General features: G+C 43.3%; 2 protein-coding genes across 4 annotated transcripts in view; both read left to right on the top strand.

Annotated features, from left to right (window-relative positions):
- Window positions 1–7,713, top strand: part of LOC133385154 (interferon-induced GTP-binding protein Mx1-like) — a 45,069-nt gene extending 37,356 nt beyond the window's left edge. For all 3 annotated transcript variants that reach the window (XM_061627607.1, XM_061627608.1, XM_061627610.1), the window contains 2 exons: window positions 1,502–1,765; window positions 7,048–7,713. In XM_061627607.1, the coding sequence (XP_061483591.1) occupies window positions 1,502–1,765; window positions 7,048–7,278 (495 nt within the window). In that variant the 3' untranslated portion in view covers window positions 7,279–7,713. The remainder of the gene's footprint in view (window positions 1–1,501; window positions 1,766–7,047) is intronic.
- Window positions 7,714–19,175: 11,462 nt separating this feature from the next.
- LOC133385152 (interferon-induced GTP-binding protein Mx2-like) overlaps window positions 19,176–19,624 on the top strand; it is a 31,629-nt gene continuing 31,180 nt past the window's right edge. Inside the window, exon 1 of the mRNA XM_061627604.1 lies at window positions 19,176–19,310. The gene's annotated coding sequence lies outside the window, so the exon portion shown is untranslated. The remainder of the gene's footprint in view (window positions 19,311–19,624) is intronic.

The raw sequence follows: 19,624 nt of genomic DNA, 5'->3' as shown, positions 1-19,624 counted from the left end.
ATGATTCTAAAATAATTCATCAGAAATGTGTGCTGAACAGCTGACATATTCCCTTGGGGAAGGGACATCCTCACTCAGGACAGCAGCAGCAGGCAGCAGCTTCTCTTAATAGGTTTTTGAGCCCAGAATTCTTACCAGAAAATTCAATCCACAAATTATCTCAGAGGTGCAGATCAAGTTAGTTTCCTCTGAAATTCACAGAAACAGAGTTCCTCCAGCATCCCCAGTTACCCATGATCATGCCCAGAATAAGCTGACTTTGCCAGTTTCTCCCTGTCCCCCTCAGTTCTGGCCAGACTAACTCTTTTACAGTAACCGTGGCCACTACCGCCCGTCTACCACCCAAGAAAGAGAACAGGTCACATGGAGTGCTGGAGCAGTAAGCAGCAGATCTTTCCAGGAAAGGGCCAGAATCACTTGTGTGTACGTATGTGTGTGTGCTTAATTGGTTTCTTACAATAGGTTTTAGTGTTTTATTATTGTTGTATGTCGCTTTGGGCCACATTTGTAAGGAAAGTGACTAATAAATATTGATGATGATGCATGTCTTGTCCATGCAGTCTTGCGCTGTGTGTGTGCGTGCCTGAATGACTAATTGTTCTAATTGTGCGTGGGGGGTTGGACTTGATGGCCTTATAGGCCCCTTCCAACTCTACTATTCTATGATTCTTGCATGCTAAAATTCCTTGGCCATATAATACACACATGTGACTTGACCCATAGTCTGTGATTTGATTCGCTTTCTTGAGTTATCTGCTCTTCCTTAGGGTATTTCCTGCTTTCGGACTGTGGCATAGTTGTAGGATGGGTTGTGATCTGTAATACAATCTGTAATAGGTGTGTATTGTATGACTTGCTGGCAGAGGACTTGTCAACACATGCTATAGACGTGGGCTTCAAATGAACAGAATATTTTCTGTGTGCCCTGCTGTCAGGTACATACATGCAGGACCTGCCTGGGTACCAGATTTAATTATTTTTTAACAAAATAAAAAGAGTTTGAGGATTTATTTTAACTACTAGGAAATAGGTAGTATAGTTACTGGGGATCAGAGAATGGCAGCTTTCTTTTTAAAAAGTGTGTGGGAAGTATTATCTACCAATACGTCTGTGCAAGGTTTTAACATGGTCTTCTGTGGTTTCTCTCAAAATGTAACTGTTGTTAATTGTTGTTGTTGTTTTTAACCAATAGCAGTGTTGATGCATTGTAGATCTTTGCACAGGAGCCATGGTCTTGCCCAGCTCCTGTTCATTCCAGTGTATGACAGCACTTCGTAACACACCTGATTTATCTTCATGCATGATACCAATGCTCAAAAAAGGGCTATAGCTCAGTCCTTGGAATCTCCAGTGAAAAAGATCTCTGGGAATTCCTGTGCCTGAGACATTGGGAAACTGCTCTCAGTCCAAGTATTGGGCACTGTGTGCAAGGGGTTCTCAGAATTAATTCCTGTGGAGCAAAAGAAACAAAAAAACCCACACCATTTATTTCCTTATGTAGAACAATATTGAAGATATCAAACTGGAGCAAGAAGAGAAAGCAGAATCTATGATCGGTGCTCAGTTTAAACTGGAAAATATTGTGTACTCCCAGGATGATATTTATAGTGCAGATTTAAGTGGTATTAGAGCAAAAGCTAATGAAACTGGAAGTGCAATAAGTGTTGGACCACAGAGACATCACATTGTTCCTTGTGCAATGTGTGTTCCTGCAAAGCAATGCTCCTTGGAGGAAATGACTTACCATTTGAATGCCTACTTCAAAGTGAGTTTAAACTGTTTTTCTTGTTTGTTTTACATCGGTCTCCCATTACAATGTGGAACAACCCTAGTAATAAAATATAGGTTTTTTTAAAAAAGTAGAATACCCAAAACTTTGATCTGAATAGTCTTTTTACCTGGATTGATACACCCTTATCCATTCCTTTGAATGTCTGGTTTTTAAGTTACTGCTTTGGAGTAGATTGCTCTTAAAAGAAATGTCACATAATAGCACTGATAGCCATCTATAGTTCAAAAGATGTACACTTCCCAAAGTGTAGAAGTACACACACACCTTCTACCTGGTTGTTTCTCCTTAGAATTGTGATGGGGGAAAAAAGGAAGCATGGGAAACAATGAAATTCTTTGGCCTGTTGCCTAGGTCCAAAAACAAGGGAACTAGTCCAGTTTGTGAAATAAATAAGGCACCATTATCCCTCCTCCATTAGTTGATTGCTAGTGCTGAATGGGGGAGTGGTTTAGCCCGCAGAACCATTTGGCCCACCAACTTTTAAGAAGCAGCAGGTAACACAAGAACCATGTATGGAGCCTCTCCTTTCTGCCCTATCCATTCCTAGCAGTCCATATTAGAGACGGAACATTTATGTACATGGGAGAAAAGATAACTTTCTTTACTAAAGCACTTTTATTATTATTTTCCACACAACCTGTCCGTCACTAAAGTCCTATGGATGCACTGTCATTTATTAGAGAAATTGTCGGCTCCTCTCCCCTCCCCCAACTTAGCTCCACACAGTTTGATATTTTGTCTTCCTTGGTTTGGAATTTTGGAAATTCCAGTGCAGTGACCATTGGCAGCCTGTGCAATGTTTCAACTTTCTGGATTTACAACTGACTGCCTCCACAAAAAGGTGCTAGGGTTTCATATCGTTATTCTCACCTTGCAGCCTGTTTCAATACAGACCTGGCTGGCACATCGCCAAACCATGGTGTAGTGTGCCATGAACCCATGAGCTCCCAGAGAGGAGTTTGTAACCACTTTGCTCCTCCTGCTGCTGTATTGCACTAAACTAAGCCATAGTTTGGGTTAGTGTGTTTTCTGAACCCGGAACTACAACTCCTGTCATCCCTGGCCATGCATGCTGGGGCTGATGGAAGTTGCAGTTCAGCAACATCTGGAGGTTCTTAACTCCTGTGCCTTGTCATGGTTTACCATGAAATGCAAATCAGACTGCTTCAAGGGCATTTATTTATTTATTTATTTATTGTATTTGTATACTGCCCCATAGCTGAAGCTCTCTGGGCTGTTTACAGCAATCAGAAACATCAAAACAAATATACAATTTAAAACACATATTTTAAAAACAATTTAAAACACAATTTTAAAAATTCAAAACAATATAAAAACAATTTAAAAACACATGCTAAAATGCCTGGGAGAAGAGGAAAGTCTTGACCTGGCGCCGAAAAGATAACAGTGTTGGCGCCAGGCGCACCTCGTCACAGAAATCATTCCATAATTTGGGGGCCACCACTGAGAAGGCCCTCTCCCTTGTTGCCACCCTCCGAGCTCCCCTTGGAGTAGGCACCCGGAGGAGGGCCTTTGATCTTGACCGTAGTGTACGGGTGGGTTTGTATCGGGAGAGGCGTTCCATCAGGTATTGTGGTCCCAAGCCGTGTAAGACTTTATAGGTCAAAACCAGCACCTTGAATCGAGCTCGGAAACATACAGGCAGCCAATACAAGCGGGCCAGAATCGGTTTTATATGTTCGGACTGTCTGGTCCCTGTTACCAATCTGGCCACTGCATTTTGCACAAGCTGCAGTTTCCGAACCGTCTTCAAAGAGAGCCCCACGTAGAGTGGGTTGCAGTAATCTAATTTGGAGGTTACCAGAGCATGGACAATTGAAGCCAGGTTATCCCTGTCCAGATAGGGACGTAGCTGGGCCACCAACCAAAGTTGATAGAAGCACTCTGTGCCACCGAGGCTACCTGAGCCTCAAGTGACAGAGATGGTTCTAGGAGAACCCCCAAGCTACAAACCTGCTCCTTCAGGGGGAGTGCAACCCCATCCAGAACAGGTTGGACATCCACCATCTGGTCAGAGAACCACCCACTAACAGCATCTCAGTCTTGTCTGGATTGAGCCTCAGTTTATTAGCCCTCATCCAATCCATTGTCACAGCCAGGCACTGGTTCAGCACATTGACAGCCTCACCTGAAGAAGATGAAAAGGAGAAATAGAGCTGTGTGTCATCAGCATACTGATGGCAATGCACTCCAAAGCTCCGGATGACCGCACCCAACGGTTTCATGTAGATGTTGAACAGCATGGGGGACAGAACTGACCCCTGTGGAACCCCATACTGGAGAGTCCAGGATGCCGAGTAATGTTCCCCAAGCACCACTTTCTGGAGGCTACCTGCCAAGTAGGAGTGGAACCACCGCAATGCAGTACCTCCCACTCCCAACTCAGCCAGTCTCCCCAGAAGGATACCATGGTCGATGGTATCGAAAGCCACTGAGAGATCAAGGAGAATCAACAGTGTCACACTCCCCCTGTCTCTCTCCCGACAAAGGTCATCATACAGGGCGATCAAGGCTGTTTCCCTGCCAAAACCAGGCCTGAAACCTGACTGAAATAGATCCAGATAATCGGTCTCATCCAAGTGTCTGGAGCTGGCCTGCAACCACTTGTTCCAGGACCTTGCCCAGGAATGGAACATTTGCTACCAGCCTATAGTTATTAAGATTTTCTGGGTCCAGGGAGGGCCTCTTCAGGCAGCCAGGGACCACCCCCTCTCGCAGAGAGGCATTAATCACTTCCCTGGCCCAGCCGGCTCTTCCATCACTGCTAGCTTTTATTAGCCAAGAAGGGCAAGGATCCAGCACAGAAGTGGTTGCACGAACCTGTCCAAGCACCTTGTCAACGTCCTCAAGCTGCACCAACTGAAACTCATCCAAGAAATCGGGACAAGGCTGTGCTCTGGATACCTCGCTTGATTCACCTGCTAAAACACTGGAGTCTAAGTCCTGGCGGATGCTAAAGTTTTTATCCTGGAAATGCCTAGCAAATTCATTACAGTGGGCCTCAGATGGTTCTACCATGTCCCTGGGGCCAGAGTGTAATAGCCCCCGGACAATTCTGAAGAGCTTACCAGTGTATAATTGCATCCACTAGGAGCTTGTCTCTATCTGCACTCAAGCCGTCTCCTATATTGTTTCATCGCTCTCAGCTCTGGGGTATACTATGGAGCCATATGAGCTCTACACAGGAGAGGGTGCTCAGGAGCAATCATGTCAACCACCCGGGTCATTTCTGTATTCCACAGTTCAACCAGGGTTTCGACAGGAGCACCAGCCCTATCAGCCGGAAAACTCCCCAGAGCCCTTTGGAAACTATCCGGATCCATTAGTCTCTGGGGGCAGACCAACTTAATAGGTCCCCCACCCTTGCAGAGGGGAAAAGCCGCTGTAAGTCTAAACTTCAGCATGCAGTGATCTGTCCATTCAGATCACCTGTCCAGATGCAAAAATCAAATCTAGTGTATGTCCTGCTACATGTGTTGGGCCAATGGCATATTGTGACAGTCCCATGGTTGTCATGGAGACCATGAAATCCTGAGCCGCCCCGGATAAGGTGGCCTTGGCATGAATGTTGACATCCCCCAGAACCAACAGTCTGGGGGATCTCAACAGTACACCCGAAACCACCTCCGTCAGCTCAGCTAGGGAGTCTGTTGGGCAGCGGGGTGGGCGGTACACCAACAGAATCCCCAGTCTGTCCTGCTGACCCAACATAAGGTGCAAACACTCCAGACCAGTAGTCACATGGGCAGGGTGCCTGCAGAGGAAGATGGAGCTCCTATAGACCACAGCAACCCCCCCTCCCTGACCCTCAGGTCTACCCTGGTGGACATAGCTGGGAGAGACTGACTCCCTCGAGCTCACCCACCCAGGTCTCGGTTATACATGCCAGATCGGGAAGCAGGGTATAAACTGAAATATTTTTTTCTGGCCCTACTACTTCTTTTTCTTCAGTCTGCTTGCCTCTAGGCTTTGGATGGAAGTAAATAATACTCATTCTGCTGTCAATAATACTCAGACCGCTGTCAAGAATATGCACAGCACTTTGCAGACAAAGTCACTCAGATTCGCTCCGACTTGGATGCTAATATTGATACAGTCTCTGAGGATGTAACTTTGGCGCCTGTTTGTCCAATTAAAATGGATTCTTTTCAACTTGTTTTGCCCGAGGATGTGGACAAGATCCTTGGAGCGGCACGTGCCACCACTTGTTCACTGGACCCTTGCCCTTCCTGGCTCATTAAAAGTACCAGAGGGGGACTAGTCGTTTGGGTCAGGGGAGTGGTTAATGCCTCTCTACAACAAGGCAGAATTCCATCATGCTTAAAGGAGGCAGTTATAAGACCACTGCTGAAAAAGCCCTCCCTGGATCCCTCTGTACTGGGTAACTACCGGCCAGTCTCCAATACTCCATTTCTAGGCAAGATAATAGAGCGTGTGGTGGTCACCCAACTCCAGAGATTCTTGGATGATATGGATTATCTGGATCCATTTCAATCTGGTTTCAGGCCTGGCTATGGGACGGAGACGGTTTTGGTTGCCTTGGTGGATGACCTATGCAGAGAACTGGACAGGGGGAGTGTGTCCCTGTTGGTTCTACTGAACCTCTCAGCGGCTTTCGATACCATCAATCATGGTATCCTTCTGGGCCGCATTTCTGAGATGGGACAATCTCAATTTCTGAGATAGGGCCTTTTCGGTGGCCGCCCCTAGGCTATGGAACTCCCTCCCGAGTGAGGTGCGATTAGCTCCCTCGTTGCCGTCTTTCCGGCGACAAGTAAAGACTGTTTTATTTCAACGGGCATTTGGGATAGAGAACGACTAGGATTAAGTGTCCTAGGATTGGTGACTACATTATATGGTATTGTTATTTTAAATTGCCTGCTGTTTTTAACGTATGTTTTATGGTTTTAATTTTTCTCATAGTTTAATTCTATTTTAATTGTATATTTCTGTATGTTTTAATTGTGTTGTTTTTAGTTGTAAGCCGCTCTGAGTCCTATTGGAAAAAGGGCGGGGTAGAAATAAAGTTTATTATTATTATTCTGCTGCTGCTGCTATTTGCTGCTGCTTCTTTTTAAATTGTGTTTGGAAGTTAGCCTTTTTTTTCTTTGACCAAGCACCCATATTTAAATGGATGACCTTGTAGGTAGTCCCTTGGCGATGCTTTCTTCCTAGGTTTGTTTGTCTTTGATGCAATCTTTTAAAAACCACAACATTTATCATTCTATTTTCAGAGTGCAGGAATCCGTCTGGGTACCCAAATTCCAATGATCATTCAGACATATATTCTCCAGGATTATGCCGAGAATATACGGGACGCAATGATGCAGCTCTTGCAAAATAAAGAACAGTTTGGCATTCTCCTTCAAGAAAGCAATGATACTACCAATGTGAGGAACACTCTAAAGGAAAAAATTAAGCGTCTCACCAAAGCTCGACAGCGCTTAGCAAAATTCCCGATTTAAACAAGAGGTGTTGCAGGTGGAAGAGATCCCACTCAGCGTTTGAGTAAATATTTATTCCAATATGTACTCCCAGTCAATAATTGATTTTAAAAATACTAAATTAGCCCTTAGTATCATAAATATCAAGACATAAAGAATACATTCAAAACTACATTTTGTTACTAGAAAAGACAGCAATGTACAATGCATTTTACAGACATAGAAGTAATTACTATTTCCTCTCTTCATGTATATCCATGTTATAAATGTTTTAAATTTATAATTTTTTAAGGAAGCCCATTTTAATGCTGTTTGAATTGTTTTAAATATGTGTTTTATTGTATTTTGATATTGTCTGTTGTGAACCGCCCAGGGAGCTTCGGCTATGGGGCGGTATATAAATTTAATAAATAAATAAAATAAATTTGTTATGGAAAAAATGAGCTTACATTTTAAAATAAAGTTGTCATCACTGAGCTGATCTCAAAAGTATTACTTTTCCCCATATTCATTGTTTGATATTTTTATGTTTATTTTTCCATATGTATTATAATTACTGATTATTTGGAGTGATGTCATACAAATGCTTAAAATTTAAAACGGATAAATAGTTTCCACATTGAAAATGATAATCCATCTGAATCTAAGAACATACATTGAGGAGCATGCACTGTTTAGATGTACCGTGGGGGAATGGAACAGAATGAAAATCTGAAGTGGCAATGCTGTTTTTGTGGCTTCAGCAGCATGCCAGCATTTCCCCTCTACGCACTATTTTTGCAAAGATCTTACCTGAAGGCTGCAACCCTATACACACCGAGCTAGGAGTAAGCCCCATTGAAGTCAATAGGACTTGCTTCTGAGCAGACATGGCACTAGAAGAGTTCCTGAGAACATGAAAGTTTGCTCACTAGTTTGTTACTTGTTTGGTTGGTCCTAAGTATAAAGGTATTTGTTAACTGGATTTTGGAATTTTTCTAATGGATCAATACTGCTTCTATTTTTTTTAAGTTTCAAGTGCTTATAAGTCAAGAAAAGGGGGTGAGGTGTCTAAATTTAAACAAAGCCTCTGCAGAATTATAATTGCATAAATCGTCAGAATTGAATACAAACTTTAATTCTGTTTCAAAAGAAATTAACCAAAGTGAAAAAGAAATGGGAGACAAGAATCTATATCACAACATTTCAAGAACGGATTAAATAATAATTTAACTATCCTTGCCAAACATGACTGCAAAACAGCATAAACCTACAATATATTTTAATTAACCCTAAATCCTTGCTATATTCAATAAATGGCTGCTAATTTGTTGCAAATTTGTGTCTTTTTCTCAAACAAAATGAGTTAACTTGGCCATTGAGACAGACTCCCACATTTTCTGCCTCCATTCAGTAATAGTTTGTATCACTGATCTTTTTTCTTTCTTTTTTTGCAAACAACATTATTGTTGTCATGATGCCAATTCCTCCTTATGTTCCTTTGTAAGCCTGTGTCCATGCTAGGAGGTTATACAGATCCATTTTTTCTGTGTGCATTTGTGCATACATGAGTACTACATTTGCCCCTATATTAATATTTCCCATCTACAGTAGGGGGTTGTGTTTGATAGAATGTTTGCCCATAGCTGTGCCCTGTGACGCCGTTCCCTGGCTCTCCCTGTCAGGTTCCTACCTGCTTGTGGCTACTGCCTGTCACTAGGCACCACCAGGGACTCCACCAGTCCGGACTGTCCTTTTTTATGGTTTCTCCGCTCTAGCATAGACCTCACCAGATCCCCCTGCTAGGCAGCACCACCAGTCACGTCCTATAACCAGTATCCCCAGAGACTCTGCCTGAGTCTCTCTCAATCAGGTTACCTCTGTGACTGCGTGCTTAAGCTGTCCCCAACCCCCTTGTGTCACTGCAGATAACTCATAACTCAGGGTTGCTCTAGATACTTATGAATGTTATAATCTCCTTTTCACCGCTGCCACCATTTGTTACTGTTTCCCTTCAGCCTTGGTCATTACCTTACCCTCCCTTCTGGTCTGTGAAACCCCAGCCAAGGATCAGGCCTTCGGTAAACCAAATATAGTTTTTATTAAATAACAGAGATAACAAGATTACTTTTCTAATGGTACTTAAGCATATGGTTTCATCTATTTCTGTGATACTTGACTTATCCTGAACTAGAACTCCCACTCTCTCTTTCTCCACACGCTCCTGACATCCACCTCCAAACACCACCAAACACTTCTCAAACAACCCACTAACGTCCACCAAGATTCAACTGTCATCCTTCCATTTATACTCTCAGCCATCCAAACACTCAGCCAATCATCCAGCATTCTACTGCTCATTTACTCCCCCCTCCTCTTTCATTCCACTTACCATGTATCTTCTATACAAACAGCACTTACCATATATACATTAATACAGGAACATCACATGCCCTCCTGGCAATTACTAGTTCTCCACTCCCCATTACGTCCATCAGCTTTTTCACAACTCTGCAAATGTACATATATATAAAATTCAACAGGAAACATGCGCAAACAAATGTTTCCAGCATGTTTCACAATTGGCAAACTAGAGAGTTCTGTATTGGGGGGGGAGAGTTACGAAAAGAGAGAAGGGTGCTGCTGGTGGTAGTAGTAGTGGTAGTAATGATGAAGATGTTTGCCCTCCATCTCCTCCTCCCAGTCTGTGCAAGCACGCACATACACAGAACAGAAGGGAGAGGAGGGTGGAATCCACCCAGTTCCTTTAGCTTCCTTGGGCTGGCCTGACAGATTATTTCCTCATGAGTCATTTAAAAACTACATACTTTTGTGAAGAATCAGATCTGCACAAAACTGATGCATTAAAAATAAAAATAAATGTCTTGTTGATTGCATGCAAGTCCACTGCAACTCCACTGTAATTCATGTTGGTACCCTCCAGAGCGTCTACCAATGGCCAAAGAAATCACTCATCCTGCATTTTAACTCCCTCACTCCACGAAGGTTTCTAGTAACTAAATAACTTCATTATAATAATAATAGTATGTATATCCCACCCTTGTAACCTGTAATGGTGCACTTGGGGGCTCACAATGCCATCATACACAGTAAATAAAAACGCAAAAAACATTAAAATAGATAAAAATACATAAAATACAGTTAGTAATTCAAGGAGAGTGATATCAAAAGGAGATTAAAAAGGTAAAACTAGAAAGGGCTATATCTTCAATCCCCCAGAACAATATGGTTTTCTGAAGTCTCCGGAACACCATCGGCGGGAGCAGAGCAGACTTCTTGGGGTAGGGTATTCCAAAGCCTGGGGGCCACAGCTGAAAAGGTTGTCTCCCGCATGCCTGCCAGACTAACATCTTTCATTCCAGGCATCCAGAAGAGATCAGAGCCAGATGACCTTAAATCATAGGCAGGTACATATGGGCATAAGCTGTCCCTCAGGTACATTGGTCCAAGCTATTTAGGGCTTTAAAGGTAAAAACTAGCACTTTGAATTGGACCCAGAAACAAACTGGGAGTGTGTGGAGTCAATAAAGCACAGGGATGATAACGATTCCCATGCCATGATGATCCAGTTAACATTCTGGTTGCTGCATTTTGAACCAACTGCAATTTCCAAACTTTTTGAAAGGCAGCTCCACCAAGAGTGCATTACAGCAATCAAGCTTCAATGACCTGAAACAAGCTGACCTGAAAACAAAAAAGGACGCATACAGGAAGTGGAAAGAAGGCCAGGCTACAAAGGAAGAGTACAGGCAGCTATCACAGAATTGCAGGGATGGTGTCAGGAAGGCTAAAGCTGAGAATGAGCTGAGGTTAGCGAGGGATGCTAAAAGCAACAAAAAAGCTATGTTCAGGTACATCCATAGTAAAAGACAGAGAAAAGAAATGGTGGCATAGCTACTCAGTGAGGATGGCAAAATGATAACAGATGACAAAGAAAAGGCAGAAGTGCTCGATTCCTACTTTGGCTCAGTCTTCTCCCCAAAAAAGGTCTATGACCCTCCCAGGAAACACGAAGTAGAAGGGGCAGGATTGGAACTTGAGATTGATAGACAAGGAATACCTAATCACTTTGAATGAGTTCAAATCGGCAGGGCCCGATAAACTGCATCCTAGAGTACTGAAGGAACTGGCTGAAGAACTCTCAGAACCGCTGTCTATTAATTTTACGAAGTGCCAAATGACTGGAGGAGAGCTAATGTTGTCCCTATCTTCAAAAAGGAGGAACTGGGGAACTACAGACCAGTCAGCCTAACATCAATCCCTGGAAAAATTCTGGAGCAGATTATAAAGCAGTCAATCTGTAAGCACCTTGAAAACAATGCAGTGATTACTAGGAGCCAACATGGATTTATGAAGAACAAATCCTGCCAAACTAATCTTATCTCGTTTTTTGATTCGGTAACCTCCCTTGTAGACTGTGGGAATGCTGTAGACATAATATATCTCGATTTCAGCAAAGCTTTTTCCAAAGTGCCCCAAGATATTCTGATTAGCAAGCTAGCTAAATGTGGGCTGCATGGAACAACTATTAGGTGGATCCACAGTTGGATCCAGAATCAAACTCAAAGAGTGCTTATCAATGGTTCCTTCTCAAACTGGGTGGAAGTAACAAGTGGGGCACCACAGGGCTTGGTCCTGGGACGAGTGCTCTTCAACTTTTTTATTAATGACATGGAAGAGGAGGTACAGAGCATACTTATCAAATTTGCAGATGATACAAAATTGGAGGGCACAGCTAATACCAAGGAAGACAAAAACAAAATTCAAAGGGACCTTGAAAGGCTGGAGCATTGGGCTGAAAACAACAGAATGAAATTCAACAGGGATAAATGCAAAGTTCTATACTTAGGAAAAAGAAACCAAATGCAATTATAAGATGGGAGATACTTGGCTCAGCAATATGACATGTGAGAAGGATCTTGGAATTGTCATTGATCACAAGCTGAATATGAGCCAACAATGTGACGTGGCTGCAAAAAAGGCAAATGCTATATTAGGCTGCATTAACAGAAATATTGTTTCAAAATCATGTGAACTATTAGTTCCCCTCTATTCAGCACTGGTTAGGCTTCATCTTGAATACTATGCCCAGTTCTGGTCTCCACACTTCAAGAAGGATGCAGACAAACTGGGACAGGTTCAGAGGAGAGCAGCAAGGATGATCAGGGGACTGGAAACAAAGCCCTATGAGGAAAGACTTAAAGAACTGGGCATGTTTAGCCTGGAGGAGAGAAGACTGAGGGGAGATATGATAATAATAATAATAATAATAAAATTTTATTTCTAGGCCGCCTATCTGGCCGAATTAATGGCCACTCTAGGCGGCATACATAGACTAAAATATAACATAGAGTAAAATATAACATATAATACAAAACAACAATAAGTATACTCAATCCAAACCTACCCCCATCATACAAAAATTTAAACTAAATTAGACAGAGGTCTCGAATGCCTGCCTAAAAAACCAAGTTTTCAGTTCTCGGCGGAAGCCTGTCAGGGAGGTGGCATGGCAGAGATAGGCTGCGACCCTATCTTCCCATACATCTGCTCCCACGAGTGATACATGCCCTGATCTCCTCTCGATTAGACTACTGTAATGCGCTCTACGTGGGGTTACCCTTGAAGACGGTCCGGAAACTTCAGCTGGTACAAAATGTGGCGGCACGCTTAATAAAGCAGACCCGCGGCCGCGATCATATCACCCCAGTGCTGATTGAATTACACTGGTTGCCAGTTGTATACCGGGCCCAATTCAAGGTGTTGGTTTTAACCATTAAAACCCTATACGGTTCCGGCCCAGTTTATCTGAAGGAGCGCCTCCAGTATCACCAAATATGCCGCCAAACAAGATCAGCCTCACAGGACCTTCTCTCGGTCCCACCGACTAAGACAACTAGGTTGGTGCGGACCAGGGAGAGGGCTTTTTCGATCGTGGCCCCCACCCTCTGGAACTTACTTCCCTTTGACCTTTGGCATGCCCCCTCTCTGTTGACTTTTGGCCGAGCCTTGAAGACCTGGCTCTTCAGGCAGGCCTATGGGATCTCTGGGGTGGGTTAGGTTTTACACTGTATTAGCGTAAGATGGTCTTTAGATGAGATGTTATGACATTAATAATGTGATGATTATGTATATAAGGAGATTGTATTTTATATTGTATTTTATATTGTACGTCGCCCAGAGTGTCCGTTCAGTCGGACAGATGGGCGTCTGCTAAATAAAATTTTATTATTATTATTATTATTATAAGGCAGAGAGTTCCAGAGGGCGGGGGCCACAATTGAAAATGCCCTCTCTCTGGTCCGCACCAGCTTAGCTGTTTTGACTGGTGGGACCGAGAGAAGGTCTTGGGAGGCTGATCTCGTTTGGCGGCCTATCTGGTGATGCTGAAGGCGTTCCTTTAGATAAACTGGACCAAAACCGTGTAGGGCTTTAAAGGTTAAAACCAACACCTTGAATTGGGCCCAGTAAACAACTGGTAGCCAGTGCAGATCTTTAAGTACTGGAGTGATATGGTCTCGGCGGTGGCTGTTCTTGATCAGACGTGCTGCCGCGTTCTGTACCAGCTGTAATTTCCGGACCGTCTTCAAGGGTAGCCCCATGTAGAGCGCATTACAATAGTCTAAGCGAGAGGAGACCAGGGCATGTACCACCTGTGGGAGCAGATGGACAGGGAGGTAGGGTCGCAGCCTTTGTATCAAATGTAATTGATACCAAGCTGCCCGGCTCACCGCCACGACCTGAGCCTCCATGGACAGCTGGGAATCAAGAACAACACTGAGGCTGCGAACCTGGTTCTTCAGGGGCAATCTTACCCCATTCAACACCAGGTCAAAATCACCCAACTTCCTTCTATCTCCCACAAGCAGTACCTCGGTCTTGTCGGGGTTTCAGCTTCAGCCTGTTTCCTCCCATCCATTCACTTACGGCCTCCAGGCACTTGGAAATGGTATCCACAGCCATCTCTTGTGAGGACTTAAATGAAAGATAGAGCTGAGTGTCATCCGCATATTGGTGGCACTGCAGCCCAAATCTCCTGATGATGCCCCCCAGCGGCTTTATATAGATGTTGAATAGCATGGGAGACAGGATAGAACCCTGTGGCACACCACAATTGAGAGGTCAAGGGTCTGAAGCCTCATCTCCCAATGCCACCCGCTGGTGCCTATCAGAGAGATAGGAATGGAACCACTGTAAAACAGTGCCTCCTATTCCCATTCCGCTCAGGCGATCCAGGAGGATACCGTGGTCAACGGCATCAAAAGCCGCTGAGAGGTCCAGGTGGACAAGTAATGTGTGTTCACCTCTGTCCAACGCCCTCCTCAAATCATCCACCAGAGCGACCAAGGCTGTTTCAGTTCCATGTCCAGTCCTGAAGCCCGACTGGAATGGATCCAATGATAGCACTTTTCAAGTACATGAAAGGTTGTCACACACAGGAGGGCCAGGATCTCTTCTCGTTTGTCCCAAAATGTAGGACACGGAATAATGCGCTCAAGTTGCAGGAAGCCAGATTTCGACTGGACATCAGGTAAACCTTCCTAACTGTTAGAGCCATACAACAATGGAACCAATTACCTAGAGAGGTAGTGGGCTCTCTGACACGGGAGGCATTCAAGAAGCAGCTGGACAGCCATCTGTCAGGAATGCTTTGATTTGGATTCCTGCATTGAGCAGGGGGTTGGACTTGATGGCCTTATAGGCCCCTTCCAACTCTAGTATTCTGTGATTCTGATTCTATAACACCAAAGCATGTGTCACTGTGGCCAAGTCAACTGCTACCAGAAATGGGCTAGCTGGTAGACTAGCTCTTCCTCCCTTACCCAGATGGAACTCCTTCACTTCACTTTAAATTATGTATTTTGTTCTTCCTAATCTCCTGTGATGGGAATACAAATCATCTCACTCTAGTGTAGCCACTAAACCCAGTATGTGGACTGGGCTTTTTTAAAGGTGGGGTGTTGTTGTTTTTAAAAAAAGGCCTTTCAGAAGACTGCCCTTACACAAAACTTCCCAAGTAAAAAAAACATTAACACCCAATGTATGTAGTTGTCCCCACCCCCCAAAAAATGTCCAGAAGATCCAAGATCCAATGGTGCATTTATAACCATTGACTGCCATAGCATTATCCACCATCTGCTTAAAAAGGGGAAACTCAAAACCTCAAACAGTTAAGGTCCCGAGAAAGAAGACAGCTTAGGTCTCCCAAGATGAGTACAAATCCGAAGTGAGGTAGTCTGGCAAAAGGGAACACCCACCAACAAATGTCACCACACACACACATAAATAACAGTTCACAAAATCATGATGTTGTATTGAGCCAAAGTGCATCCACAGTTGCACTGTGTGTGCACATTCATATTGCATTTATTTTTCTTAGCAGATCACCTATGGATCAGAAACAAACTGAAATTTTTCAGGGTGAGCTCTGTCTATTTGTATGACATATCCACCTTTCAGACATATTGTCAGGAAGACAACTTCATTTTGACTTCAACCTGTAAACAAAATGGTCATATGACATGGCACTGATTGCTCTCAACAAAATGCAACAGATCGCAATGAATGAATGAAAAATCAGATTTTTATTTATTTATTTATGATTTGATTTATATCCCGCCCTTCCTCCCAGGAGAAGCCAAGGGCAGCAAAGAGTATTGAAGCAACCATCATTCAGTGTGGTTGTGGGAGGGACCGCAGACATTGTCTTTAATCCTAACCCTGCCCCTGCAGAAGATGGTACCTTTTCTTATGAAAGGTGATAACCTTGTGATATTCCACACCATTCCTGAAAGTCTCCTGACCGTCAAGAGTGGTTTTCTTTGGAGCTGCAGTTGAAGAGAAGGATTAAGAAAGGAGGGTTGCACAAGTGGAAGTCTACTTGCATGTTGAATCAGGGCCAGTGTGACGGTCCTTCCCCGGCTCTCCCTGTCAGGTTCCTACCTGCTCGTGGTTACTGCCTGTCACTAGGCACCACCAGGGACTCCACCAGTCCGGACTGTCCTTTTTTATGGTTTCTCTCCCCGCTCTAGCACAGATCTCAACAGATCCCCCTGCTAGGCAGCACCACCAGTCACGTCCTATAACCAGTATTCCCAGAGACTCTGCCTGAGTCTCTCTATCAGGTTACCTCTGTGACTGAGTGCTTAAGCTGTCCCACTCCCTTTGTATCAATGCAGATAATTCTGGTTTGCTCTGAATACTTGTGGTGTTATTCTTCCCTTCCCCGCTGCCACCATTTGTCACTCTTCAGCCTTGGTAGTTACCGTACCCTCCCTTCGGGTCTGTGAAACCCCAGCCAAGGATCAGACCTTTGGTAAACCAAATATATTTATTAAATAACAAAGATAACAAGATTTCTTTATAAAGGCACTTAAGCATATGGTTTCATCTATTCCTGAGGTACTGGTCTTAGTATTAATCCGAACTCCACCCTCTCCTCACATCCACCAACTCTCCACACAATCTCCTCTCAAAAACCCACCAAAACAACCCACAACGTCCACCTTCCACCTCACATCCACCCAGATTTACCTGACATCCTTCTATTTATACTGTCAGCCATTTTAAACATTCAGCCAATCATCCAGCATTCTACTTCCCATTCACTCCTCCCTCCTCTTTCATTCCACTTACCATGTATCTCCTATACAAACAGCACTTACCATATATACACTAATAGAGGAACATCACATTGAAGAGAAGGATTAAGAAAGGAGGGTTGCACAAGTGGAAGTCTACTTGCATGTTGAATCAGGGCCAGCACAAGGTGTTTTGCTGCCTGAGACGGAGCTACAGCAATACAGATATACCAAGGCTCTCAGGGCCTCACAGCTGACAATGCCTCACTCTGATGAAGGACCCTGGGGAACAAAGGGTCCTTACAGAGTGAGGCCATTTGGCTTCGGTGGTTCCAAAGAGTGCCTACTCCGCCACCACTTTGCCGAAGCAGTAGAAAATACCATTTCAAGTTTAACAGCTGGAAACTGTTCAACTTTAAGTCTTATGAAAGCTTATGCCATAATTGTGTTAGTCTTTAAGGTACCACAAGTCTCTTTGTTCTTTAAATTAATTGGACAGCAGAGCCCTAAAAACTATACCTCACCATGTACCCAATCTATTTGAATGTTTTCCTCATGTTTCATATATGCATATCATGCATAAATATGATTATATAGAGATATGAATGAGGCCACCTTGACTAAACCCAAGCAAAATTCATAAATCTTCTATTATTATTATTATTATTATTATTATTATTATTATTATTATCATCATCATCATCATCCCATTACTGATACTATATTCTTAAGGTTTTGGATGCTGCAATGCAGATGTTAAAGCAACGATTAATAATGTTATTGGGGATAGGAATGTTTTTGTAAGAAATCTTAGAACATGGATGGCCCCAACAGTCTTCAACAGGGATTCTGCCACCCTCTTTAAAGATCTGAGTCTTCCTATTCCCTGAAACAAGCAGTGATAGATCAGACAAGTTCAAATGATTTTAAAGTTTAACTACAACAAAACACACACACACAAAAAACACATACGAAGCTATTGCTTCTTACACACTCACTGGGTGACCTTGGGCCAGTCACTGCCTCTCAGCCTCAAAAATGAAATGATGATAATGGGATTTGACGATTAATTAAGATAGACTTTGGAAAAAAGTGAATTTCGTATGTTCTAGGAGACAGGTTTGATATACATTATATACTTATAGCTGATCTGTAACAAATCGGAAGTCAAGTTTTTCTTTTTATTTTATTTTTTTTCTGTTGTATTGTTTTTGTTGTATTTGTATTTGTTTTTATAAAAATTTGAATAATAAAAAAATTATTATAAAAAAAAGGCAATGGTAAACCACTTCTGAATACCGCTTACGATGAAAATCCTTGCCAAAACGTTGCCATACGTTGACTTGAAGGCAGTCAATTTCCATTTTTCTTACACATAATGGTTTCTTACCTTGCAAGCACAGATGATCTCTGAGTGCCTCACATATAGGTCTGATCCCTGGGTGCAGTTCTTCTCCCTTCTCTTACTTAGGCTGCAATCCAATACATGTCTACTCAGAAGTAAGCTGCATTGGGTTCCATGGGACTTACTCTCAGGTAAGTGTGTACTGGATTGCAGCCTTAGTTACTCTAGTCTTGTTCCTCCATCCCAGGTCTTCCCCTGCCCCCCCCCACGCACTTCCTCCTCTGTACCATGTTTCTATCCTTTTTCCACTATCTTCATTCATATTGTGGGTGTCTGTTTCTGATTGACTCCCTCAATCTTTGTCTTCTCCTGGGTCATATACTCACATCCAGTTTATTTGTTTGATGTTCCAGGTAAGAACATACTAGCTAATCTTACCTTCCAACACAGTACACATGCACTCCTGTTTAGTTCCTCATTTCTGTACTTATCCTACACTTCCTTATAAAAATCCTGACCTAAGCACATTGATGTGGAACTCTTAAGCATATTTGCTACTGAAGACTTGTGTTTTCAACTCTGCATTTAAAAATCTTGTCCAGCCATAATCACTTCTGCATCAAGTCTCTTTAGCTGCTGCAATCCTAACTGCTGCTTGCTATATGTATGAAGACATGAACTAAGCATTTCTACCCATAGTTAATCAAAGTATGATTCATTAGCCATGAGTTGTATTCAGCTTTTACTTAGAGTAAAAGGGAAAGGTGTCCCTGCACTTATAGTGCGAGTTATTTCCGACTCTTCGACGTTTACTAGGCAGACCATATATATGGGGTGGGATTGCCAGTTCCTTCCGCGACCTTTCTTTACCCCGCAGCATATGCCGGGTACTCATTTTACTGACCACGGATGGATGGAAGACTGAGTGGACCTCGACCCCTTTTACCGGAGATTTGACTTCCTCCTTCCATTGGAATTGAACTCCGGCCGTGAGCAGAGCTTCGGCTGCGTTACCACTGCTTACCACTCTGCGCCACGGAGGATCTTTTACTTAGAGAAGACCCACTGAAATTAATGGCCACAACTAACTTAAGTTATTAGTGTTAATGGGTCTGCTCTGAGCAAAGGTTAGTTGAATACAACCCTGGACTACGACCTGGGAGACCAGGGTTTGAATCCCCACACAGCCACGAAGCTCACTGGGTGACCTTGGGCCAGTCACTGCCTCTCAGCCTCAGAGGAAGGCAATGGTAAACCCCCTCTGAATATCGCTTACCATGAACTCTATTCATAGGGTCGCCATAAGTTGGGATCGACTTGAAGGCAGTCCATTTCCATTTTTTTTTAGCCCTGCATGGGGGAAATGAATCATTTATTGTAGTGTTAAAAATGTGTGTCTTTTCTATTGTTCACAACATTATTTATCTTGGAATGGTTTCAG

Source organism: Rhineura floridana, chromosome 5 (genome assembly GCF_030035675.1).
Source record: "Rhineura floridana isolate rRhiFlo1 chromosome 5, rRhiFlo1.hap2, whole genome shotgun sequence".
Lineage (NCBI taxonomy): Eukaryota > Metazoa > Chordata > Lepidosauria > Squamata > Rhineuridae > Rhineura > Rhineura floridana.
Note: the sequence above shows the minus strand (reverse complement) of the source record. Positions and strands in the feature narration are given on the sequence as shown.